Source organism: Solea solea, chromosome 7 (genome assembly GCF_958295425.1).
Source record: "Solea solea chromosome 7, fSolSol10.1, whole genome shotgun sequence".
NCBI lineage: Eukaryota > Metazoa > Chordata > Actinopteri > Pleuronectiformes > Soleidae > Solea > Solea solea.
Genome location: NC_081140.1, coordinates 2,149,421 through 2,177,045, shown reverse-complemented (window position 1 = coordinate 2,177,045; position 27,625 = coordinate 2,149,421). Strand labels below are relative to the sequence as shown.

The window sequence follows — 27,625 nt, the reverse complement described above, 5'->3', positions numbered from 1 at the left end:
GTTCGCCTCCACCAGCGGAAACACCCCCACCATCTCAGAGCAAATGTTCTGAATTTTACATGATTTCAAACTAAATTTTTACACTTCGGAACTTTTTTTTATCATTTAAATTGGGCAAGGTTGTTAGTAGCACACTTTTCTGTGGGCTGACAAAGTGTAAAGAGACTTTACATGGACTTTAACTATAAACAAAGTATTATTAATTACTATAGATGTGTGAACACAGTACCTTGAAATGAAAATTCTAGAAATCAACTGGAGGATAAACATTATCTTTTGATAATTTCCATGAAAACATTTTATCTTACGTCACATCACGTTACCACTATTTACTTCCACTCCATTATCTCTTAACTTTATGAGGAAAGTGCAATGTTTTTATTCATTAATCAAAATGTCTCACACTGATAATATTACTATTATTTATTATTTATTATTTTTCTATTATTTAACCAGGTAAAAAACTCATTGAGATTCAAAACCTCTTTTAATAATATAAAGTATTAAGTGAAATGAAGAGTTGAGTGTAAACTGATATCTCACCTGCCATGGCTCCAGTCTTTGTAAATGAGCACAGGTGTTGTCGCTGAACGGTCCTCTCCCTGGCTCACACTGCAGCATGTCATCAAGAGCATACGCCAGAGCGTACACAGCCTTATACACATTATACTCTGGTCTGAGGTTTGAAACATCCACCAATTCATTCTCCACATTCTCTATAACTTCCTGTCCAGTGCATAATTCTCCTCCAGCTTCCACCCAACCTGCTGGAGGTGGTGCAAATCTACACTGAAATGTGTGTTCCCAAAATTGATTCACCTGAAAGATAATTATTGTGTGTATTAAAGCCAGTATATTATTCTTACAAATACCAAGTCAGAGGAAAGCTCTCACCATGCTGTTTCCATCTGTGTTGTTGTGATGTAGATCAGGACGTGTTTGTAACAGGAAGTCTCTGAGTCCTGGTATTTCTCCTCGACGGATGACGATGCCCAGTGTTCCACCCAGGTACGGCATGAAGTGGGGAGTCTGGAACACATCAATTGATGACCAAACTTCACTGGCAATCCACTGCAGGCCTGTCACATTCTGCCTCACCACCTGTAAATTGCATTATGACAAGTTCATAAATTCACACTTTCATAATAGGAAAGTAAAATGTAGTTTCCACAGTTGATGTCTTTCATGAACCTGTGTTGTATTACAGACAAATTTGATTTTTTCCTGGTAAAAAATCTTAATCTAAAACCCTCTTACCAACAGTAGTAACTATTTGAAGGTGAAACATTCATGACATTTCTTTTTCAAAGGCTAAAAGGTTTTTGGTACTCTTTAAGGACTGACCTCTTTCATGAAGTTAATCGTGCGACTCTTATGTGCAAACACAATCACCACTCGAGCTGTTGATTTCCTCATCACATCCACTATTCTCCTCACTTCAGCAGAGTTGTCATCATTAGGCAAAATCTCTGTGTAAGCCAGACAACCTCCACCAGCCGGACCCAGATCAGAGTGAAAGGATCGGGCAGCATGGAATCCATAATCATCATCACTGATGAGCAGACCTGCCCAAGTCCAACCAAAGTGTTTTAGAATCTGAATCATAGCATTCACCTATGTGGACACAGAGCAGAGGGATTAGTGTACAGGCTGGAATCATCTTGACTAGAAATCCTGCTAAACAGGTTCCTTAAAGACACCATACAGCTCTGTCAATGAAACATATAACATGTCTGGTGACACACTCTTTTTTGTAGATAGATTTTCACCTGAAAAGCATCACTTGGGATCGTCCTAAAGAAAGATGGGAACTTTTGTCTGTCAGTCAGGCAGGAACATGTGGCAAAATAACTCACCTGCAAAACAATACAGACCACATATTCTAAAATAAAAGTGTTTTCTTTTTTTCTTAAAACATTTAAGGTAAATTGGTCAACTGTTAATTTTATGCATTTAAGATAATGATTGAAATTATATTTAAATTTACTTTACATAATTTTATCACAATAATGATTCAGTTGAAGGACTTTAAAACTTACCAGAGGCATTCTGTACAAACCTAAGACAGTAGAAATGGCTATAGAATTTGAAGAGGTAGTATCTCCCACAATCCCTAGGACTGGAGGAGTTCCTACACAGTTCTCCTCTAATGTAACTTGCTCTTCTTGACCACTGACTAACGTCAGTGCTGCAGGAAATCCAATTCGTAGTTGAAAGCAGTTATCATACAGACTGTATCCCAGAGTCACATTAGGCAGCAGGTTGGACTTTTTGTTGATCTCATCAATAGCAAAGGCCATGGTCTGAGCCTGTCTGAATCCTACAATATCAAAACTAAGAATATAATACATGTTTATTTTTCAAAATATGTTATGCAGTCTGTAAAGTTAGACACCTACAGATACTGTCAGACTCACCCATAGCAGGGAGGCAGCTGTGGCTTTGAGGTAAAAGTCACGTCAAGATCATCAGTAAAGAAGTTGATTGCAAAAAGTCCACCAAGAATCACATCTCCAGTTTTGTGCATCCCATTTAAATGAAACTGTTCCTGTAACTGACAAGAGGAGGAATAAAGAGAGGAGGACGCAGCAAAGAATAAGCAGGAATACAACATCATCAGTAAGAGCAAGTTGTTGTCCAAAAATGTCCTCATGACTTTGCTCTGGTTCATCCCTTTACTGAGTTCAGTCCTTTAACTACATCATCTTTTTATTGACTTATGACAATGTTTATTCTTGCACATCACCTATCAGGGCAGAATAACACGCTTTAGGGGCAGGTCCTCAGTAACATCATGCTTCATTTAAATGTAGTTTTGTCATTTATCTTTTACTTGTTGATATGTACTTAGTTTACATCAGTGTGTTTGTAGCTGTATAATATTTTCAAAAAAATATGTTTTGTAAATTATTGAAACTAATTAATATAATGAATCAAGAAGTGTGTCTGTTATTAAACTGTGGCTGTGTTAACAGGTTGTCCATATTTTTATAAATCTAAACTGCATCATTTCTGTTATTACTTGGCAAACTAAGTTGGAACTTACTGTGATTACAGTAAGTTATGTTATTGAACAGCTATGTTTTTGTTTGCAATAAACTAATATGTTAGCTCCTCTCAACAATTTAAGCACAGTTTCCAGTTGTAATAAGGACTTATCCTCTTTAATGTGGATCACTGTGCATCATCTTTCAACTGGAAGGTTGTGGATTAGATCCCTGGTTTCACTACTCTACGTCACTCACATATACAGGAAATCTGAATTAGTTTGTCCATCTTCTCATAACATACATCATAATTATGAGACAAAAACAAGTGTTCCTCATCCAAGCAAAAATATATGTATGTAAATGCAGATGTTGTTGTCTATGTACAGTGCCTTGAGATAATGTATGGTGTGATTCGGTGTTATACAAATAAATTAGAATTGAGTGAAATTAAATTGAAGTTCTTCACATGTGTTATTTCTGAATCATTGTGTATCCTTACACAATTTATATCAAAATGCATTTCAGTTTGGTGATGCATACAGCTGAATAAACAACAAACCCAACATACACTGCTAATACACTACAGCCTCCACATCAGGTCAACTGGATCATTTCATCAAGTATGTAAGTAAGTAAAGCTTTATTTGTATAGCTACTTTATAAATAGCAATTTACAAGTGCTTTCACATACATAAATAAAAAATACACCGAAAAGGAACAAAAGCGATGAGATTAAAGGATAAACAGATACAAAGATAAAAAGACAATAAAAAGAAGACATCACATAGCAAATCTAAAAAAAATTGTTTTATGAAGAGATTTAAAAGATGACAATGAATTAGAAAGCCTTATCTCTGTGGGCAGGCCGTTCCAAAGCCGAAGCGCTCTGACGAAGTAAGCGGGGTCACCCCTGGTTTTGAGCCTCGGCCTCGGAACAGTTAAGAGAAACCCGCCCACGGATCTAAGGCTGCGAACAGGCTCATATGGGGTCAGCATTTCAGTGCTGTATGAGGGGCTAGACCTTGACGAGCCTTAAAAGTGATCAGTAAAATCTTAAAATCAATTCTAAAACGCAGCCAGTAGAGTGAAGCCAATATTGGAGTAATGTGATGCCATCTGTTAAAACCAGTGAGAAGCCTGGCTGCTGAGTTCTGAACCAGCTGGAGGCGGGAGAGTGATTTATGATTGATGCTGGTTAAAAGGGAGTTGCAGTAATCTAAATGGAAAAATATGAGGGTGTGGACTACTATTTCTAGATTAGGCTGTGATAGAAAATGTTTGATTTTTGAGATGGTTCTGATTCGGAGGAAGCAAGACTGTACAACTTTGTTTATGTGAGGGGTGAATGTGAAGTCTGAGTCAAAGGTGATACCTAGGTTTCTGACAGTGAGCTTAATGTTACTGGATAACGGACCAAGACAGATAGGACTAGAGATGGTGTTTGGTGGGTTAATAGTAATATTTCCGATTTGGAGTTGTTTAATTGGAGAAGGTTATGGGCCATCCAGCGGTTCACATCTTTTAGACAGTCTAAAACAGCAACCAGGCTTCTCGGATCATTGGGTCTCTTCTTAGGCCTTTAAGTCCCTAGAGGAACACAGGCCATCGACGAAGCTCCATCCTCTCCGGTCTTGGGCCCTTCGCTCCAGATGTTGCCACGACAGCCCTTCGTCCTTCATCTACTGTTATGTGCTTCTTCTCCAGGTGCTTCTCGGTCTGCCTCTCTTCCTCCTGCCCTGTGGGTTCCACGTCAGTGCCTGCTTAATGATTGACTTCTTTCTTCTGAGTGTGTGGCCTATCCACTTCCATTTCCTCCTCCAGATTTGAGTTTCTATTGTGTCTTGTTTGGTGAGTTCCCCACAGGTTGGCATTAGAGATGGTGTTGGGCCAGAATATTCTCAAGAGTCGTCTGAGGCACCGCTTCATGAAGGTCTGTAGTTTATTGAGTGTGAAATGAGGAAATTTTGTATATCTGTAATAAATGTTGGTTGGGATTTTGGAGGACGATAAATAAGAGCTATTGTTATATTAAGAGAGTGTTTGCATTTGAGTACCAGATTTTCAAAGGAACAGAAATTTGGGGCAGACAGGAAGCTCAATTCAATTCAATGTCACTGTGGTGTAAAACAGCGAGGCCACCACCACGGCCAGTTGTACGGGTTTTGCTCAGGTAATTATACCCAGAGGGGCAAGCCTCATTTAGAGCTGAATAAACTTCAGGCTGCTGCCACGTTTCTGTGAGGCAGAGAATGCCCAGCCCCTAGTCCTTAATGTGTTTGTGAATAAATACAGATTTATTGGATAAAGACTGTACATTTAATTATTTAAAGAGGATATGATTTGTAGAGCCTTGTTTAATCAGAGGCCGGAGGACACTGTGATCCACTCCAGGTTTTGCAGTGCGGTGGCTCATATCTGTGCACCGTGACGCAGGTGTCGCGTTCAGCTGACCACATGGATGTTATGGAGCTGTGGTCGCCAAGTGAGGACAGATTGAACCTGCAGCAAGACCCCCGGTGGATGTAACGGGGCCGACGAGGGAGGTTGAGGTGTCCGCGCGGATCTCTGCTGGTGTGGTGATGCTGGAGTTCCTTTGAGCTGCCAGTGCTTGAGTTGCCGGTGTTAGCTGATGCTAACGTTAGCCAGGATCCTTGCCACCAACAGTGGTGGATGACGGTCAGACCAGCCAAGATGATCCACAACAGGAGAGGAGATGGTAGTCCACATGTGGGCCTTCGTTTGATGGCAGGATACATCCAAGAGCTGAATGGCTTTTGCTTCGTCTGGGCCCCGGCTAATGCCATAGCTGCTGTTAGCACGTTCGTGGGGGTCGCTGGGCTTGAAACCCCCCGTGGGGAGACAGTCGCCCAAGGACACACAGTTCAAAGAAACAGCTCCACCATTGTGGAGACTGTCTGCACCGGGACACGGCGGGGACGATCATGTCCCTCAGTGCAGAAATGTGAACAACAACAACAACAGCAGTTCTCTGGGCTTGGGTGCAAAGAAGCAGCGAACAGTCAACGCCAGCATCCTCTCCGTATCCACCTCCGTTTAACAGTCACTATGTGGTAAATCAAAAACATTGTAGTAAGGTATAGGTCCTTCAATTTGTTCTTTTAAATAATAATTGTTTCCTTTGCCTGCTGAGCTAAATCCTCAATAAATGTATTCTTGTCCCTTCTTACACATCTTTTCACTTCCTTGTTTGCTGCTGCGTCAATCTGGTTTTGCTTCTATTTACTGCCTCTTTTATCTCCCTCCTCTCACTCACTTTTCTGTCTGTGTCTTTGTATATCCAGGGCTTGTTGTTGGTCTTCCTTCTCCCTATCACTTCTTCGCATGTCATGTCTTTCCAAATGTTTTTCAGACATGTCCATATCCCTGCCACTGTGCCTGGGTTTTCTATTTCTAGGGCTTGGTACCGGTTGTGAAGTGCCACTTTGTAGAGTTCTGATGTACCTATATCCTGAAAAAGCTGTGTGTTGAATTTGACCCTTCCTTCACTGTGTTTCTGGAAAACTTTGAAGACCCCTGCCATAGGCTATTTGGATTGTAGAGGATGAGAAGTTGCATATGGTGACTGCACTGGTTTTGTTAGAAAGGTAAGAGCAAAACCAACCAAGTGCTGTGCACCTGATACCACCCCAGGATTTAAGACGGTCAATCAAAAAGTTGTGATCTATAGTATCAAAAGCGCCACTTAAGTCTGTAGTTAAAAGCAGGTTGTTGGTTACTTTGAGGAGGGCAGTTTCAGTACTATGTTAAAGTCTGAAACTGAATTGAAATAAATAAAAAATAAAAAAATTATACTTTTTCTAAAACTTTTGATAAAAACTTAAGTTGAAATTGGTCTAAAATTATTAAAATCGGTGGGGTCTAGGTTGCTTAAAAACACGCTGCGGTGTTTTTAACCATGGGTTAAAAATGATTTAAAATGGATAAAATATTGGGTCAGAGTGTGTTAAAAACCTCTTTAAGAAATTTGGTGGGAATAAAATCAAGGCTGCATGTGATTGGTTTCATGTCTAATAAAATGTCTGATAAGAAAGAAAGTGAAACAGGTTGAAAATCACTAAAATCTAAAATGTGTAAAAACATCTCTACTGGTGGATAAAATGCTGTCTGGCGGGGTGATCTGTTGCTTAATAAAATTGGCCTTGTCTTTAAAAAACTGTAAAATCTCCTCGCAGGTCTTTTGTGGTGCATCATTAAAGTAAGAGGGACAGGGAGGTGACTAAATCTAAAACCTTAAAGGGGACATATTATGCAAAATCAACTTTTTAACAATTGCAATACTTATATTTGGGACTCTGGAGGCCCTACCAGTCGCCAAAGTGTGGAAAAAGAATAATCAGTCATGTTTTCGTGGTCCCCCTTAGTGTAAGTATCGGTGATAAAACACTCGATGTTGAATTCCCTCCGCTTATGACAGCAGCATGCGCATTTCACCGCGAATGTTACTGCCCCACCAGTAAGTTTACTTCGAGAGCTCCACCTTAGCTCCACCTTGTCCCTGCGAGAGTGCAGGTGAGGGAGGAAGAGCGGTATTATGTCAACGCGGAGGGACAAGTGTGCTGTTGTTGGCTGCACAGTGGAGCACAGTGTTTTACACAAACTTCCAGCCTCAGAGGATTTTAAATATGAAGCTAATGTGCCGGATAAAGTCAGCAAACGTGTGTTTGTGTGTTCGCACCACTTCGCATCAGACTGCGGCCAGCGGTCGCCGTATTTAGTCAGCGAACGTATTTCACCGACGTACAAACAGCGACTCAGTCTGATACAGTCACATACAGCGGCAGTTTATGCAGCTCGCGGCTGGCGATCAGTGGGGCTGCACTAAACTGGCGCTGTATGTGACTGTATCAGACAGTGATCACCAGCTCCGGAGCATTCACCGGTCTGATACAGCCACATACAGCGGCAGTTTATTCAGCTCGCCACGCGCCACTTGCGATCAGTGGTGGCGATCAGTGGTGCTGTCCCGAAGTGTTTTTAACTGATTTACAGTTCGGCACTGTTCGGCTCGATCCATATGTAGGACGTCTCTTCCTGTGACGGCACTCTCGCTGTTTTCCGCTCACGCTGCCATGTTGATATTGTCAGAGAACTAGTGGAGGGAGGGGGAGACGAATGGAACAGAGGGAACAGCATCTGAGCGAGTGAGCGATGTAAAGAGGACAAATCAGAAACACCATGGAAGAAGTGGGTGTGTGTTTGCCTGAGTCTCATTTGCATGTAAAGGGACCATGCACGAAAACCGAGCGTTCTGAAAGGGGCGGGTTTAGCAGGGTTATTGAACTGCTATGGTGCTTCATCCTTATGGTATTTTGACCAAAGCATGTCACTGACATGTTCATTAGGACACCAGGGAACTATTTTAATGGGGGAAATAGGGTATAATATGTCCACTTTAAAGGTGACATAGAATGCTTGTATCACACATATATGTTAGTTATGGAGGTCTACTTACATATATTAACTTGTTTTCATGATTAAAAACCTCCTAATCGCTGCAAACGAGCCGATCAAAATATCTCCTCACTGACGCTCTCGTCAGCCGCGCTGTTTCAGACCAAACAGTTGCTCTGATTGGCCAGCCAACGAGAGCTTTCCTACTGTCCTGGGATTGGCCAGGTACCTGGAAGTGACGTAATAGATAGGCCAGCTCTCAGATACACAGCTCCCCCTCTGGCACGGTGGATGCTCTGCATCTCAGCAGCTACAACGAGACTAGTTCTTCTTCTTCTTCTGCGGTTGAATGTACGCAACCGGATGTGCCCGGACTAGTGCCCGCACCGGGAGGCGCTACGGTGGTGAGGATTTCTGATGACGACATCAAATTAAGGAAGTGTCGATCCGCTTCGCAGAGCCCAGGAAAACAATACAACACTATATTTTCTCAGCAGTGGATGAACTGTTTGTTCTGAAACTTTAGGGTTTCATAAACGAGGTAATGACGCAGATACACACACAAACGCAGTGTTAATTGGAGCTTCCGGTCTATGTCACCTTCAAATAAAACTCTGGGGTTTGAACGGTTCTCTAAACCCAGGTTGGAAAAATAGGTGGTTTTTGCTTCTTTTACTGCATTTTGGTATTTTTTTCATTGAGTCTTTCCATATTTCCTTAAAAACATGAATACCAAACGTTTTTTTACAGGAACTTAAAAGCTAAAAAGTTTGTTAGAATATTTTTTTGTGAGTTCCGACTGCTGGCAAGCGATGTCACACGTCCCAACATGGGCGATTATACGTCAGATGGAGGACGGGAGTGAGCTCAGCGGCCCCAGGAGTTTGCTGAGGATCAGCAGAATTGTGGCTCCAGGGAGGCAGTGTGTGGCAGCGTTGTAAAATTGTGTGTTTCGGATTATGGAGTCTCCGATGATGATTGTGGTTGGGGAAAATAGTGGACGAGGTGTGCCCGTGCGGTCAGCCCTGGAACGAGGAGAGGGACTCACCGTTACCAGCTCCGGACAACGAAGACCTCCAGAGTGTCTGAGCACGGCCTTGCACAGAGCCTGTGTCGGTATGCTGAGGTCACGGGCCAGGATGTGCGGAGCTTGGCACCGTTAGCTGGAGCTTAGCGGTGTCTGCGGGCCCCATTTTTGAAGTATCCGTGTCGGGGCGAGCTGGAGTGATAGGTTCAGCGGCTGGGGGAGTGTCGGCCACCAGAGCCGTGTAGTGGTTGGACAGGCTCAGCTGAGGGGGTGAGGCGGCCCCGTCCGGGTCCCTCTTGCGGCCTCAGACCACCACCTCCGACCAGGAGGGCGATCTGTTGGAGCAGGAGGACGGCCGAGGACAGGTGGAGGGGTCCCAGACAGCTGTGGAGTGGTTTGCTGCATTCAGACAATCTGCTGGAACTGGTCAGTGGCCAAATCCATAAAACTTCACACACAATGAGCTGTTAGCCTGTAATTTTGGGCACACAAACACACACACACATGCTTTCCTCCAATTCAAGCTGTTAGCCTGCTAACATTGTGCTAACTGGGAGCAGGCACACACACACACACTTCCCTTTTAATCCTGTAGCAGTTAGCTCATGCTACACAGGAGAAGAAACATGCACACACATGTCAAATTAATTAATGTTTGAAATACTTATCTCTGCTGTCAAGAAATCTATCATGGATAGTTGACACAGCTCCTTCCTTCAGACTGAGTTTGGTGTTGAGTCCTCAGGAAGACGTTTAGCAGCTTCTGAAGTGTCTAGTGTTGCTTTTTACAGCAGCAACAGAGCAAGCAGTTGACACAACTCCGGAGCAGGAGGAGGAGCTGCTGTTTAGAGGAGTGGTCTGACCTGCTAGTTGCATCATGAGCAAGCACTTTTGAAATCCGCTTAGGAGAGCTCAGGAAAACAATAAAAAAAATGCGTTCTCAGCAGTGGCTGTTTAGGGCTGAAACTTTAGGGCTTAATAAACAAGGAAATGATACAGATACACATTCAAAAGCAACGTTAATTGGAGTTTCCTCCTCTACCTCTACTTTAAATCAAATGAATAAAGAAAAGATACCTTTGGTACTACTAGAAGTAATTTAGTGAAAAATGACATTCCCTACCAACATTGGGAGAAACAATTGGTTATGATTTTAGTAGTAATTTAAGTTAAAAAGTATTTTTTTATCAAAATCTTTATTGCCTGTATTGTGATGTGATAGTTACAAGTCTAAAATACAGATGATAGATGAAGAAACAGCAGTGTTTACAGTTTTACTTTGTGGTGCCTCGACTCATGATGGCTTTCTTTGTGTTTCTCTCTGGTCTCAACAAGATTATGTAACATTTAGGTCCAAACAGCGCCACCAAGAGGCCAAAACTGGAGGCCAGGATGGCAAATACCTCCACTGCATCTGCATATTTGCCTGGTGAGTTAATGTAAGCAGGGACAAAGGCCACCCACACTGCACCAAAGATCAACATGCTGAAATTGATGAGTTTGGCCTCATTGAAACTGTCTGGAAGATTCCTTGCTAGAAAAGCCAACAAAAAACTGAGGACAGCCAGTAAACCAATATAACCAAGTAAAACTGCAAAACCAACTGTGGACCCAACTGCACACTCATAGACTATCTTGCCACTGTGGTACAGGATGTTTTTATGAGGCACTGGTGAAGCAGAGACAAGCCATGCAGTGCAGATTGCTGCTTGAATAGAGGTCAAAACCAGAACTGTGCCTCTCTGCTGCACAGCACCAAACCACTTCAGAGTGGACCCACCTCCTGGTTTGGAGGCCTTGAACACAGCCAGAACCACCATGGTTTTCACCAGGATACATGAGACACAAAGCACAAAGCTGATGCCAAATGCTGCATGTCTTAGTTGACAAGTCCATAATCTGGGTCGTCCAATGAAGAGCAACGAACAGAGGAAACACAATTTGAGCGAAACCAATAGAAGAAAACTGAGTTCTGAATTGTTGGCACGAACTATGGGTGTGTTGTGATGATGGATGAAGATGCCCAGAACAACAACACAGATACATGTGCCCAACAGTGTGGTGGTTGTCAAGCAGATACCCAGAGGCTCATGGTAGGAGAGGAACTCTATTTTCTTAGGAACACAGTGGTCACGCTGAGGGCTGGTCCAGAAATCTTCTGGACAACTGGTGCACTCCATGGAGTCTGAGAAAGAGGGAAAGTGATGAGATACATGTTTATACAACATTTCTGAACTGTTTAAAGTGTCACACTCACCAGTTGTATTGCTGATCATTCCCTCAGAACAAGGGACACAGTCAAAACAACACTCTGGCTCCCCCTGCTTTCTGGCCATACGGGTACCTGGAGGACAACTCTCACTGCACACTGACTGAGGAGGCTGTGTGGAGAAATATCAGTCTGTTATTTTATCTTATGAGGTGCCGCTCCATACGTTTCCATGTTCTGTATCTGTTGCTATGGATTTTCTGTGGCATGTCTGTTCAGCCCTGTGGATGGTAAAACTTCTGCTGCTTGAAAACTGCTCGATATCTTTTTCTACACCAGAAATAATTTTAGGAAGAACAATGACAAATTAAAGCTGCAAGCAGCGTTGTACAGGACCTCGCAGCTGCCGCCCCTACCTGCGTGCCATGTACAACCTGGGCTCTGTGCTCTGGCCGGGTCACTTATCACGTTTGTGAACTTTAGTGCAGATTGGTCAATGTATGGCAATGTTACAGGTCACTTCCTGTCTGGGAAGACCTACTTCCTGTGTGCAGGTCATGGCTTGCAGACGTGTTCAGGGCGGGCCCTTGGTCTCACATATCAAGTTTCGGGCCGATTGGTCAATGTTGGGCAAAGTTAAAGGGCACTTCCTGTTTCAGACGATCTACTTTCTGTGTGCAGGTGATATCTTGCAGATGTGTTCAGGGCGGGCCCATGGTCTAACATAACACATTTTGAGCAAATCGGTCAATGTATGGGTGAGTTACAGGGCACTTCCTGTTTAGCTGCGAAACGCGTAATTCAAAATGGCCGACATCGCGTTGCGGTCAAGTTCGCATTCATAGACGTGTTTCGTGTCACGTATGAAGTTTCATGCGGATAGGCCAAAGTATGGCGGTTATAGCGCACTTCCTGTTTCGTGGCGAGCCGTCGAAATTCGTCTAGAACAATTTGGTGATTTTTCGTGTTCCTACGATGAACACCCTCAGACAAGTTCGTTCAGTTACGAAACTTAAAAAACGATGGACGCCAAATCCAAGATGGCCGACTTCCTGTTGAGTCGAGGTCATGGTGTCAGAAGGTTTTTTTGTTCGTCTTGGGCCGAACAATAATCCCAACAAATTTTGTGAAATTCGGTGAAACTAAATTTCGGCCTGCTCCATAGGCATGTGACCTGTGGGGGCGCATCTGAGCCATTTTGCATTGGTTTTTCGCAATTCCATTATTTTATCGAATTTTTCGGCAGTTCTGATGTGCGTGCCAATTTTCGTCCGTTTTCACGCACGTTCAGGGGGTCAAATTCGAGATTCCCCGCGGAGAAAAATAATAATATTAATTCCTAGAATTACAATAGGTCCTGGGCCACACGGTGGTGTAGTGGTTAGCACTCTCGCCTTGCAGCGAGAAGACCCGGGTTCGAAGTGCGATGTATAGGTTTTTGTTGTTTTTTTTGTTTTTTTTTTGTCGTCGTCATCGTCGAGGTAGAGTCGGAAGAAATGTGTCTTTAGTCGGCGGCGGAAGATGTGGAGGCTTTCCGCTGTCCGGATGTCGATGGGGAGCTCGTTCCACCATTTGGGAGCGAGGACAGTGAACAGTCTCGAGTTCTGTGAATGCCTCTGCGATGCTCTCAGTGAGGGGGCAGCGAGCCGGTTTGCCGATGCAGAGTGAAGTGGGCGGGCTGGGGTGTAGGTTTTGATCATGTCCTGGATGTAGGCTATTCACTGACCACAGTGATGCTACATTGACCAACTGCTTTTAAGAAAAAGCTAGCACATAGTAGCTTTACCACTGACATTCATCACATATGGGTGGTTTGTGGGAGACAATCAAAAGTTAAATCCTATATCAGCACATTATGGTAATTATGGACCTCCACACAAAATATTCGAGGCAGGCTCAGTGTCTTGCAATTATTGTGGAAGAGGTGGAAGGAAGAATACCTTGCCATTCTTCAGACTTTGCCGCACACCTAAGCTGGTGGGATAACAAGGTCATAGAAATGACTGGCCTGTGGGACCTTCATACAGTCAATAAAGGTGGAGGTGCATGCATATGTCTATGAAGATTTTAACAGTACCATAATGAACATGGGTGAATGACAACATTCACGTTAGATGGACCATAGCAAACCTCTGCAAACTCAGGAACAATGAGAATCTAGACTAGTGAGTGTGGCAAAGAGATAGTAACCTGTTTGGATTCAAAGTTCCAGAAGATTTTGTCTTCATCCAGTGTGAGTTCTTCACTTTTGAAGGCTGACCTCTTAACCTCACCCACTGTCTGAACTTTAGTTCTTCCATCAGGGAGCCACACCCAATTTATGATGTCATATATTGGTATGGTATCACCATTCTTGTCAAATGACACTCGATCACCAAATTTTGTGGTGAAGTTGACTTTGTCCAAGTAATACACAAGCTTTGGATGTGAGAGTCAGACATAAGGAAAACAAGAAAGACAATTACAGTGACTGCAGTAGTTGTTTGCTTCGGGTGACCAACAGATTCACTTTTACTCATATAACGTGTGAGTTAGCTAACCCTAACCCTAACCCATGTGCATGTTTAGTTAAAACCTCTGCCCTCAGCTATTGCCAGTGCTGAGGAATGAAGAGTGCAGATGGAAATGACTTGTATTTTATCTGTTATTTAAGTTGAACAAAATAAAATATTTTAACACTTACACTTTATTCAAGTCTTAAAGAATTAAATTAAATTAATAGTAATGTTAACTGATATCTCACCTGCCATATTTACTTCCACTCCATTATCTCTTAACTTTATGAGGAAAGTGCAATGTTTTTATTCATTAATCAAAATGTCTTACACTGTTAATATTACTATTATTTATTATTTATTATTTTTCTATTATTTAACCAGGTAAAAAACTCATTGCGATTCAAAACATCTTTTAATAATATAAAGTATTAAGTGAAATGAAGAGTTGAGTGTAAACTGATATCTCACCTGCCATGGCTCCAGTCTTTGTAAATGAGCACAGGTGTTGTTGCTGAAAGGTCCTCTCCCTGGCTCACACTGCAGCATGTCATCAAGAGCATACGCCAGAGTGTACACAGCCTTATACACATTATACTCTGGTCTGAGGTTTGAAACATCCACCAATTCATTCTCCACATTCTCTATAACTTCCTGTCCAGTGCATAATTCTCCTCCAGCTTCCACCCAACCTGCTGGAGGTGGTGCAAATCTACACTGAAATGTGTGTTCCCAAAATTGATTCACCTGAAAGATAATTATTGTGTGTATTAAAGCCAATATATAATACTCACAAATAACCAGTCAGCAGGAAATTCTCACCATGCTGTTTCCATGGGTGTTGTTGTGATGTAGTTCAGGACGTATTTGTAACAGGAAGTCTCTGAGTCCTGGTATTTCTCCTCGTTGGACGGAGATGCCCAGTGTTCCACGAAGGTACGGGATGAAGTAAGGAGTCTGGAGCGCAGCAGCTGATGACCAGATTTCACTGGCAATCCACTGCAGGCCTGTCACATTCTGCCTCACCACCTGCACATTGAAATTTAATAAGTAGTGGTCCTGGTAAACACAGTTACTCCAAAACCCTCCTAACAACAGCTTTAACAACTTACAGTTGAAACATTAGAAATGAAATCCGTTTTCCAGAGGCTAAATAGTTTTTTTTCAGAATATCTTTTTAAGGACTGACCTCTTTCATGAGATTAAACGTGGGAAAATTATTGGCAAACACAATCACCACTCGAGCTGTAGATTTCCTCATCACATCCACTATTCTTCTGAGTTCAGCAGGGTCATAACCCTGAGGCAAAATCTCTGTGTAAGCCAGACAACCTCCACCAGCTGGACCCAGATCAGAGTGAAAGGATCGGGCAGCGTGGACTCCATAATCATCATCACTGATGAGCAGACCTGTCCAAGTCCAACCAAAGTGTTTTAGAATCTGAATCATAGCCTTCACCTATGTGGACACAGAGCAGAGGGATTAGTGCACAGGCTGGAATCCTCTTTACTAGAAATCCTACTGAACAGGTTCATCAAAGACTCATGTTTAATCACTGTGTTGCATATCTGATACCACAGAATTCTGTAAATGAGACACAACAGAACTGGTGATACACATTTTCTAAGGATAGATTTTCACCTGAAAAGCATCACTTGGGATCGTTCTAAAGAAAGATGGAAACTTTTGTCTGTCACTCAGGCAGGAACATGAGGCAAAATAACTCACCTGCAAAAAAAGCAGACCACATATTCTAAAAAATCGTTTTTTCTTTTTCTCTTAAAACATTTAAGGTAAATTGGTCAACTGTTAATTTAACGCATTAAAGATAATTATTGGAATTATATTTAAATTTACTTTACATCATTTCATCACAAGAATGATTCAGTTGAAGGACTAAAAAACTTACCAGAGGCATTCTGTACAAACCTAAGACAGAAGAAATGGCTATAGAATTTGAAGAGGTAGTATCTCCCACAATGCCTAGGACTGGAGGAGTTCCAACACAGTTCTCCTCTAATGTAAGTTGCTCTTCTTTTCCTGCAACACTGACTAAGGACAGTGCTGCAGGAAATCCAATTCGTAGTTGAAAGCAGTTATCATACAGACTGTATCCCAGAGTCACATTAGGCAGCAGGTTGGAGTTTCTGTTGATCTCATCGATAGCAAAGGCCATGGTCTGAGCCTGTCTGAATCCTGTGATATCAAACCTAACAGAAAAACAATTGTTTATCTTTTGAAAAACCTTATTAAGTGCAAAGCTACATATTTCATGACTACAGATACTGAAAATAATATCACCAGCAACCCCCTTAATCAAACTTCAATGCTTAAAAAATGTCAGATATAATGAAATCAGTTCACATTACTAAAAAGATACATACTGATTAGCTTAACAACAGCTTCTTAATTTTACTGTTTCCCTGTCAGACTCACTCATAGCAGATAGGCAGCTGTGGCTCTGAGGTAAAAGTCAGGTCAGGGTCAGCAGAAAATAAGTTGATTGCAAAAATCCCACCAAGAATCACATCTCCAGTTTTGTGCATCCCATTTAGAATAAACTGTCTCAGAAACTGACAAGAGGAGGAATAAAGAGAGGAGGACACAGCTGAGAATAAGCAGCAGTACAACATTAGCAAGAGTAACTTGTTATCTAAAAATACCCTCATGACTTTCCTGTGGTTCATCCCGTTACTGAGTTCAGTCCCATCACTACATCATCTTTTATTGACTTATGACAATGTTTATTCTTGCACATCACCTATCAGGGCAGAATAACAAGCTGTAGGGGCAGGTCCTCAGTAACGTCATGCGTCATTTTGACATAGTTGACAAAGTGAGAAATTACAAAGTTTTACATCAGTGTGTTTGTTGTCCAGTATTTTTTCACATGATGTTTTGTAAATTGATGAATAAATAAACCTAATGAATCGAAAAGTGTGTGGCTGTGTAAACAGGTTTAGACAGGACAGTGCACAATTTTGTAAATCCAAACCACTTTTGTTATAACTTGTCAAAAGGTCTAGAGGTCGTGTTTATTTTATGTTGTTTTTGTTGTTTAATGTTGGCAGATTTAATGTGCATTAATCCTCAGGTCATCTTTCAATTAGAAGGTTGTGGTTTAGCTTCCTGGCTCCATTACTCTGTGTGATGATGTTCCCTCAGCAGACCCTTTGCCCCAAGTTGCCTGTCATAGGACTAAAAGTAAATTTAATCAATATAAACCAATTATTTTCCTGAGACTACTCTCCCAAAAGACCTGGTATATCATCTGCCCAGAGGCTGAGCAGCCGGTGGGTCTGTGGTACACCTTAATCTGAGTACACTAAGTCACTTGTTACTTTGTTTGAATGTATTTGCATGAGTGTTTTGTTTTATACATGATCTTATTAGTGCCGACAATAATCAGCTAAATGTCTAATTTAACATGACTATTATTTCATTAATTATTGTGCAAGAATAAGGCTGTAGGAGGAAAGAAAAGAAGGGGGAACCAAAGTGTGGGTATCGGTTTAGCACGGAACTCAAGGTGAGGCGCACCTCCCTCCTCCCCTCAGACCAAGATTCAGAGGAAAAGATGGTGGTTCGCGCTCTCATTTAACAACTCCGTAATTGTTTTTTTGGTTCAGGTTGGTACCCGTTAAAAGTATTAAAATTGTGTCCTCCTATAATTTATAGTTGTTGGTGATAACTGTGAGAAGTCTGTTGTTGGATTTTTGTGGTGAAAAACCGGGTTATAGAGCCTTGTTTGTAATCGCTCATTTAACAACTCTGTAATTGTGTTTTCCCAGGTTGGAGAGCGAGCAAAACACTATGAATACATATCTTTTGTTGTATCAGTTTCACTAATTTGAAACGTGTAACAGGTCCATGTTACTGGACACAGAGGAGGCTAACTGTCTGGAGCAGATGACCTGGGAAAGAGGACATACGCTGTGTAGACCCACCTTTGTTCGTCTGGGTGACAGTTTTGGAGTTGACCTGTCCGGTTAAAAGCTTTTATCTGTGACAGGTATGTTTAACTTGAAAAGCTGCAACCATGGAAGTATTCTCATCAACACTTGAGGAGAATTCTTCTGTGAGAGCTTGACAAAGCTCTGTGTAGTTATTTCTGACTGAAGTTTCTGTATAAACCTGTAGAACACTTTAGAGCTGGTCTTCTCCACAAGTTTAATCTTCTCCCGTTCAGTTGCATGGGGAAGGTTAATAAGACTAATCTCACTAAAATAATTGTCAATGTTGTCATCACAATTGTCTGGATCAAAATGATCAATGTCTTTTGCAAGAGATTCCAGTATCTTAAAACGAGGACATTGTGAGGTCTGAGCATGTCTTTCATGTGCTCCTGCTGTTCTCTCTGGGGGGTAGGTGAAGCCTGTATGGCTCTTATCACCATGATGCTCCAAAGAGGAGACTGAAAAGGGGGAGGGTTAGTCCTGAACAGACCTAACCCCTCTCCATTGAGGTGAGCATGGAACGTAGTGTCATGCATGTGTGTATGAATAAAAAGAGTCCTGAGTAGAAATTCTACTGGAGGCTAAACTATCTATATCAGAAATGTCAGATCTATTTGACTTTATTCCTAAAGAGTTAAGCTCTTTCTTTAGAGCTGCTTTGCTCTGAAGTGAACGGCTCGCCTGTCTGTGGAAATTCAGCAGCAGGCATTCCAAAAATTATACTTTCGATGCATTCTTAGCATCAAAACTGTCATAAATGAGGGAGTTTATTTCCTTCTTGCGCTCATTCAAATTTAACCTGTTTTTAGAAAAGAAAAGAAACACACAGTTCCATACAGTGATTCTCCATTGTTAGGTCTAGAGAAGAAGGAGTTGAACACAACAAACAAAACAATTATTTAGTGTTTTAACCTGAGGAACACTGTGTAGTGTCTCTACCCTGGGCTAACAACAATATGGATGTCTACCACATGGAAAGAAGCTTTCTTTGAAGCAAGCTAAAGCACTGACTAGTGACTGACTAGGTACATTAGGCTTCAGAAACATGTTAGCAGGGTTTAAGAAAAAAAAATGTTGCAAACAAGTCTACACTAACTAAAATGCAATGTGGGACAGTTAGGAGGAAATGTCTTAAACTTAACTCAGGCTGAAACACATGAATGTGACAGCAAGATACAACATTTTCACAGGGCTGTGTAGCACACTGTGGCTCTATTTCAGTTCTAACTTAGGCTGAAATGCACGGCAGTAAGCTCTGTGACACAAGGTTGTGGTATGCTGTGTGTTACTTATATAAAGAGCACTCCATTAACAACCAATTTTTTTGTATTGTATTTCTACAGATCAAGTAACCACTACATCGAGAGTGTGGTGTTTACACTGGCTGGCAGTTCTCAGCTTCAGACAGTCCCCATATACCGCCCACCCAAAGCTCCTTGCACATTTTTGTCTGAACTATCTGACCTCCTTACACCTGTCTGTACTATATCCACATCCACACTCTTGCTGAGGAACTTAAACATTCATGTTGATACCGGCAGCTGCAAATTTGCCTCTGAGTTTTTGATTTTGAGATTCAGATTCAGAATCACCTTTATTGTCATTGTACTGGGGGGTTACAACGAGATTTCATTCCGTCCCACACGTTGGTTTACCACTGAACTTCGCTCCATGAAAGCCGCTGTCCGGCGGCTTAAGAGGCTTTGTAGAATAACTGGCCTCACTGTCCACCTGGCTGGCTTTCAAAGACTGTGTTAGCTCCTACAAAGATGCTCTCTCCCTGGCTAGGACTGAATACTACTCAACTGTTTTTAGGTCCCAGCTAAATCACCTCAGGGCATTATTAATCCACAAATACCAGACTCTTTTCCCCCCGTACTGCCCCCCACCCCTCTGCTGACTCTGACCTGACTTGCTTTTACCATGACTTTTTTCAGGCTAAGGTTGTGTCTGTCCACCAACAGTTACAATCATCTCCCTCTACCTCCTGGATGTCTCTGTCCCAGGATGTTACTTCCCCTGTCCCTTCTCCTTCCCTTTCCTCCCTAAATCGAGTTGATACCACCTATATTGCTGAGTTGGTCACCAAAGCTAAGGCCTCCACATGCTCTCTTGACCCTATGCCCACGGCTTTGGTCAAAGCCTGCCTTCCCTCCATCTGCTGCCATATTCGGGACATGGTTAATGCATCTCTCCAACTCGGTACTGTACCCATCAGCCTGAAAATTGCCTCTGTCACCCCCATCCTGAAAAGGGCAGGTTTGGACCCTACTGACCTAAATAACTATCAGCCAATTTCCAACCTCCCATTTCTCAGCAATATCCTTGAATGAGTAGTTGCTGCCCAGCTCCATCATCACATGTCCACCAATGAGCTCTATGAACCATTCCAATCGTTCTATAGGACCCACCATAGCACTGAAACGGCCCTGGTCAAGATCACAAATGAGCTGCCAACTCTGGTTGCATCAGCATCCTGGTCCTGCCTTTTCCACTCACATTTGACTCAACAATACTGCTCTGGCCTGCTCACTCCTACCTCTCTGACAGGAAACAGTTTATCACCATTTATGGTTCTTGCTCCCACCCCGCCACTGTCAGCCACGGTGTGCCACAAGGTTCTGTCCTTGGCCCTCTCCGCTTCTCCATATACATTCTCCTGCTTGGACAGATTATTCAACACCATGGTCTTAACTTCCACTGCTATGCTGATGATACTCAACTCTATCTCAGCACATCACCATCCACTTAGCTCCCTCCACAATCACTTATCAACTGTTTACAGGAAATAAAATCTTGGTTGACCTCTAACCTGCTCCAACTAAACAGCCGGAAGACAGAATTGATAGTGGTCGGTCTAAAGTCTCTCCTCAGTAAGGTGGGAGATCTGGTCCTCTCTGTCGATGACATCACCACTTCACTGTCCATGGATGTTTGCAACCTGGGTGTCATTATGGACTCTACTCTATCATTCGATACACACATCAAATCTGTCACAAAATCTGCATTTTTCCACCTCAAAAATGTGTCCTGACTCTGACCATCGCTTGCTGATTCTTTAGCTGAAACCCTTATCCATTCCTTCATTACATCACACCTGGACTACTGTAATGCCGTCCTGTTTGGGGTCCTGCAGAATACCTTGGGTAGGCTCCAACACGTCTAGAACTCTGCTGCTAGGGTTCTCACTCAGACCAAACGTTGGCAAAACATCACCCCCAAGTTGAAACAACTGCACTGGCTCCCAACGTGAAACATCATTAAGTCCTCACCACTTGTTTTTTTTTTTCCCACCTCTGTGCGCAGGTGGGTGAGAACATCCTCCCCATCTGAACATGAGACACAATATGTTCAACTGTGTCTTTGAACGGGAACCTCATCTGAAGATGGCGAAGGCATTCTGATCGGTGGAAGTGAAGGGTGAGCCGAGGAGCATTTTTTCATTGCAATTTCGAGCTTATCCTTTAGATGTCACTAGAAATTACACAATTAAGTAAAGCTACACACCAATCATACACTGTGGAGCCACATTAATAGGTCTGTATGTAGAGATTTTAATCACATGGCATGGCTAAATAAATGTGAAATAATAATAAAACAAAGGTTACTTTTCTTACAAGTAGAAGTTGTTATGTAAAATGACATTAACTCAAAATATTGGAAATTAAAATAGTTTAATTTCAGTATAGTTCCATCAACAATTGTATTACCTATATTGTCATTTTATAATCACCACTCAATTCTAAAATATAGTGGATAGACAGAGAGACAGCAGTGTTTACAATTTTATTTTGTGGTACCTCGACCCATCACAGCTTTCTTTGTGTTTCTCTCTGGTCTCAACAGGATTATATAACATTTGGGTCCAAACAGCGCCGCTAAGAGGCCAAAACTGGAGGCCAGGATGGCAAATACCTCCACCGCATCTGCATATTTGCCTGGTGAACTGATGTAAGCAGGGACAAAGGCCACCCACACTGCACAGAAGATCAACATGCTGAAAGTGATGAGTTTGGCCTCATTGAAACTGTCTGGAAGATTCCTTGCTAGAAAAGCCAACAAACAACTGAGGACAGCCAGTAAACCAATATAACCAAGTAAAACTGCAAAACCAACTGTGGACCCAACTACACACTCGTAAATTATCTTGTCACTGTGATACTGGGTGTTTCTATGAGGCACTGGTGAAGCAGAGACAAGCCAGGCAGTGCAGATTGCTGCTTGAATAGAAGTCAGAACCAGAACTGTCCCCCTCTGCTGCACAGCACCAAACCACTTCAGACTGGACTCACCTCCTGGTTTGGAGGTTCTGAAGACAGCAAGAACCACCATGGTTTTCACCAGGATACATGAGACACAAAGCACAAAGCTGATACCAAATGCTGCATGTCTTAGTTGGCAAGTCCATAATCTGGGTCGTCCAATGAAGAGCAATGAACACAAAAAACACAATTTGAGGGACACCAAGAGAAGAAAACTGAGCTCTGAATTGTTGGCACGAACTATAGGTGTGCTGTGATGGTGGATGAAGATGCCCAAAACAGCAACACAGATACATGTGCCCAACAGTGAGGTGGTTGTCAAGCAGATACCCAGAGGCTCATGGTAGGAGAGGAAGTCTGTTTTCTTAGGAACACAGTGGTCACGCTGGGGGCTGGACCAGAAATCTTCTGGACAACTGGTGCACTCCATGGAGTCTGAGGAAAGAGGGAAAGTGATGAGATACATGTTTATACAACTCTGAACTGTGGTGTTTAAAACTTTACACTCACCAGTTGTATTGCTGATCTTTCCCTCAGAACAAGGGACACAGTCAAAACAACATTCAGGTTCCCCCTTCTTTCTGGCCATGCGGGTACCTGGAGGACAACTCTCACTGCACACTGACCGAGGAGGCTGTGTGGAGAAACATCTTTATCTGTTAGATTTATCTATAATGATTAAGACAAATCCATGGTTGTCTAAAAAAAAGCAAGAAGTTACCTGTTTGGATTTAAAGTTCCAGAAGATTTTGTCTTCATCCAGTGTGAGTACTTCACCTTTGAAGGCTGACCTCTTAACCTCACCCACTCTCTGAACTTTAGTTCTTCCATCAGGGAGCCACACCCAATTTATGATGTCATATATTGGTAAGGTATCACCATTCTCATCAAATGATACTTGATCACCAAATGTTGTGGTGAAGTTGACTTTTTCCAAGTAATACACAAGCTTTGGAAATTAGAATTAGACATAAAAGAAAAACAAGAAAGACAATTACAGTTACTGCAGTAGATTTGCCTCGGCTGACCAACAGTTTCACTTCCCTCATGTTTAGTTAAAACCTCTGCCCTCAGCTATTGCCAGTGCTGAGGAATGAAAGTAAAACAAGAGTGCAGATGGAAATGACTTATTTTCTGTCAGTTATTTAACTTGAACAAAATAAATTTTTACACTTACACTTCATTCAAGACTTAAAGAAATACAAAGAATCAACTTAAATTAATAGTAGTGTAAACTGATATCTCACCTGCCATGGCTCCAGTCTTTGTAAATGAGCACATGTGTTGTTGCTGAAAGGTCCTCTCCCTGGCTCACACTGCAGCATGTCATCAAGAGCATACGCCAGAGCGTACACAGCCTTATATACATTATACTCTGGTCTGAGGTTTGAAACATCCACCAATTCATTCTCCACATTCTCTACAACTTCCTGTCCAGTGCATAATACTCCTCCAGCTTCCACCCAACCTGCTGGAGGTGGTGCAAATCTACACTGAAATGTGTGTTCCCAAAACTGATTCACCTGAAAGATAATTATTTTGTGTATTAAAGCCAGTATATAATACTGGCAAATAACCAGTCAGCAGGAAATGCTCACCCTACTGTTTCCATTTGTGTTGTTGTGATGTAGATCAGGACGTATTTGTAACAGGAAGTCTCTGAGTCCTGGTATTTCTCCTCGACGGATGGAGATGCCCAGTGTGCCACCCAGGTATGGGGTGAAGTGAGGATTCTGGAGCACAGCAGCTAATGTCCAGCCTTCACTGCCAATCCACTGCAGGCCTGTCACATTCTGCCTCACCACCTATACATTGAAAAATAATAAGTAATGGTCCTGGTAAACAAACTCAATATAAAACCCTCCTAACACCACCTTTAACAACTTACAATTGAAACAATAGAAATGAAATCTGTTTTCCAGAGGCTAAACAGTTTTTTTTAGAATATCTCGTTCAGGACTGACCTCTTTCATGAGATTAATCGTGCGACTTGCAAACACAATCACCACTCGAGCTGTAGATTTCCTCATCACATTCACTATTCTCCTCAGTTCAGCAGGGTTGTCACCCTGAGGCAAAATCTCTGTGTAAGCCAGACAACCTCCACCAGCTGGACCCAGATCAGAGTGAAAGGATCGGGCAGCGTGGAATCCATAATCATCATCACTGATGATCAGACCTGCCCAAGTCCAACTAAAGTGTTTTAGAATCTGAATCATAGCATTCACCTATGTGGACACAGAGCAGAGGGATTAGTGCACAGGCTGGAATCATCTTTACTAGAAATACTGCTGAACAGTTTAATCAAAGACTCATGTTTAATCACTGTCTTAAAGTGTTGTATATCTGATTAAACACAATTCTGTAAATGAGACGTGAGTGAGACATTTCTTTTTGTCTCACTCATGTGAGGTTTGTGGGGGTGGATTTTCACCTGAAAAGCGTCACTCGGGATCGTCCTAAAGAAAGATGGAAACTTCTGTCGATCACTCAGGCAGGAACATGTGGCAAAATAACTCACCTGCAAAAAATGCAGACAACTTCTACTAACTAATAAACATTTTTGTAAAACTTTTAAATATGTATGGTTGATGACTCAACTGTCATATCATCATTAAATGCAACAATAAAATAATATCATTTAATTTAAATTTAGTCACTATAATAATTGAAGTGGAAGACTTATAAACTTACCATAGGCACTCTGTACAAACCTAAGACTGTAGAAATGGCTATAGAATTTGAAGAGATAGGATCACCCACAATCCCTAGTACTGGAGGAGTTCCTACACAGTTCTCCTCTAATGTAAGTTGCTCTTCTTGACCACTGACTAAGGTCAGTGCTGCACGAAATCCAATTCCTAGTTGGATGCAGTTATCATACAGACTGTATCCCAGAGTCACATTAGTTAGCAGGTTGGGGTTTCTGTTGATCTCATCGATAGCAAAGGCCATGGTCTGAGTCTGTCTGAATCCTGTGATATCAAAACTAACAGAAAAATAAGTGTTTATCTTTTGAAAAACCTTATAAAGTGCAAAGCTACAAATTTCATAACTACAAATACTGAAAATAATATCATCATCAACAACCTCAATCAAACTTCAATGCTTAAAAAATGTCAGATATAATGTAATCAGTTCATATTACTAGAAAGATGAGATACATATGTCATACTGATTAGCTAAACAAAAGCTTCTTAATTTGACTGTTTCCCTGTCAGACTCACCCATAGCAGGTAGGCAGCTGTGGCTCTGATGTAAAAGTCAGGTCAGCATCAGCAGAAAATAAGTTGATTGCAAAAATCCCACCTAGAATCACATCTCCAGTTTTGTGCATCCCATTTAGAATAAACTGTCCCTGTAACTGACAAGAGGATGAGTACACAGCAGAGAATAAGCAGCAGTACAACATTAGCAAGAGCAACTTGTTATCTAAAAATACCATCATGACTTTCCTGTGGTTCATCCCGTTACTGAGTTCAGTCCCATCACTACATCATCTTTTATTGACTTATGACAATGTTTATTCTTGCACATCACCTATCAGGGCAGAATAACAAGGTGAAAGGGCAGGTCCTCAGCAACGTCATGTGTCATTTAGACATACAGGGGTGTGCAAAAGTGTGTGTCCCCTTCCTGATTTCTTATTTTTTTACATGTTTGTCACACTTAAATGTTTCAGATTATGAAACTAATTTAAATATTAGACAAAGACAACCCAAGGTAACACAAAATGCAGTTTTTAAGTGATGATTTTATTTATTATGGAGAAAAAGCTATCCAAACCTATATGGCCCCATGTGAAAAAGTAATTGCCCCCTTGTAAAATCATCAAGTCACTGTGGTTAGTTACATTTTTTGGAAAAGTTTACTTGCCACACACAGGCCTGATTACTGCCAGACCTATTGAATCAAGAGACCGTTTAAATAGAACCTGTCAGACAAAGTGAAGTCGGCCAAAGGATCCCAAAAAAGAAAGACATCATGCCACGATCTAAAGCAATTCAGGAACAAATGAGAAACAAAGTAATTGACATCTATCGGTCTGGAAAAGGTTACAAAGACCTTTCTAAAGCTTTGGGACTCCAGAGAACCATGGTGAGGGCCATTATTCACAAATGGAGAAAACATGGAACAGTGGGCAACCTTCCTATGAGTGGCCAGCCGACAAGAATTACCCCAATAGCGCAGCGACGACTCATCTAAGAGGTCACAAAAGAACCCAGAACAACATCTAAAGAACTGCAGGCCTCACTTGCCTCAGTTAAGGTCAGTGTTCATGACTCCACCATAAGAAAGAGACTGGGCAAAAATGGCGTGCATGGCAGAGTTCCAAGACGAAAACCACCGTTGGGCAAAAAGAACTTTAAGGCTCGTCTCAATTTTGCCAAAAAAACATCTTGATGATCCCCAAGACTTTTATGAAAATATTCTGTGGACTGACGAGACAAAAGTTGAACTTTTTTTGAAGGTGTGTGTCCCATTACGTCTGGCGTAAAAGTAACACCACATTTCAGAAAAAGAACATCATACGAACAGTCAAATATGGTGGTGGTAGTGTGATGGTGTGGGGCTGTTTTGCTGCTTCAGGACCTGAAAGACTTGCTGTGATAAATGGAACCATCAATTCTGCTGTCTACCAAAAAATCCTGAAGGAGAATGTGCGGCCATCTGTTTGTGACCTCAGGCTGAAGCAAACTTGGGGTCTGCAGCAGGACAATGATCCGAAGCACACCAACAACATACAACAAATCAATTAGTTTATGTTTTAACCTGAGGAACACTGTGTAGTGCATCTACCCTGGGCTAACAGCAATATGGATGTCTACCACACTAACTAGTAGCTATATTAGGTTTCAGAACATGTGTCAGCAGAGTTTAAGAAAAAAATGTTGCAAATAAAACTACATAAACTGAAATTCAAATTGGGACGGTTAAGGGAAAATATCTTAACTCAAGCTGAAACACATGAATGTGCCAGTGAGGTACAAAATTGTCTTTTTTTGTTTGTACAAATCAAGTTAACTGGACAGTTAGCAACATTAGCAAGCTGAAAGACAAGTTGAAATCAATGTTTCTTTAGTTAAATATAGTAAATCTAATCATTTGTATTTTATTCTTATTTTATATTATTTATTTTTATTGTGGTCAATTAATATCACACAATTATGAATACATTTCCAATAGTTCCCTGCCTCACACGGGGCACCATTATGTTGGGGGAACCAATGTGATTGGATATGAATTTTGAATATTACTAATTAATTATGGAA

At 41.8% G+C, this 27,625-nt stretch overlaps 1 protein-coding gene across 1 annotated transcript in view; it reads right to left on the bottom strand.

Moving 5' to 3' along the window:
- LOC131462834 (extracellular calcium-sensing receptor-like) overlaps nt 1-25,764 on the bottom strand; it is a 30,928-nt gene extending 5,164 nt beyond the window's left edge. Inside the window, exons 1-6 of the mRNA XM_058634367.1 lie at nt 25,580-25,764; nt 25,047-25,341; nt 24,787-24,873; nt 1,345-1,614; nt 895-1,101; nt 544-819 (exon numbers count right to left, since the gene is read on the bottom strand). Of these exons, the coding sequence (XP_058490350.1) occupies nt 544-819; nt 895-1,101; nt 1,345-1,614; nt 24,787-24,873; nt 25,047-25,341; nt 25,580-25,764 (1,320 nt within the window). The remainder of the gene's footprint in view (nt 1-543; nt 820-894; nt 1,102-1,344; nt 1,615-24,786; nt 24,874-25,046; nt 25,342-25,579) is intronic.
- Between the last annotated feature and the right edge of the window lie 1,861 nt (nt 25,765-27,625).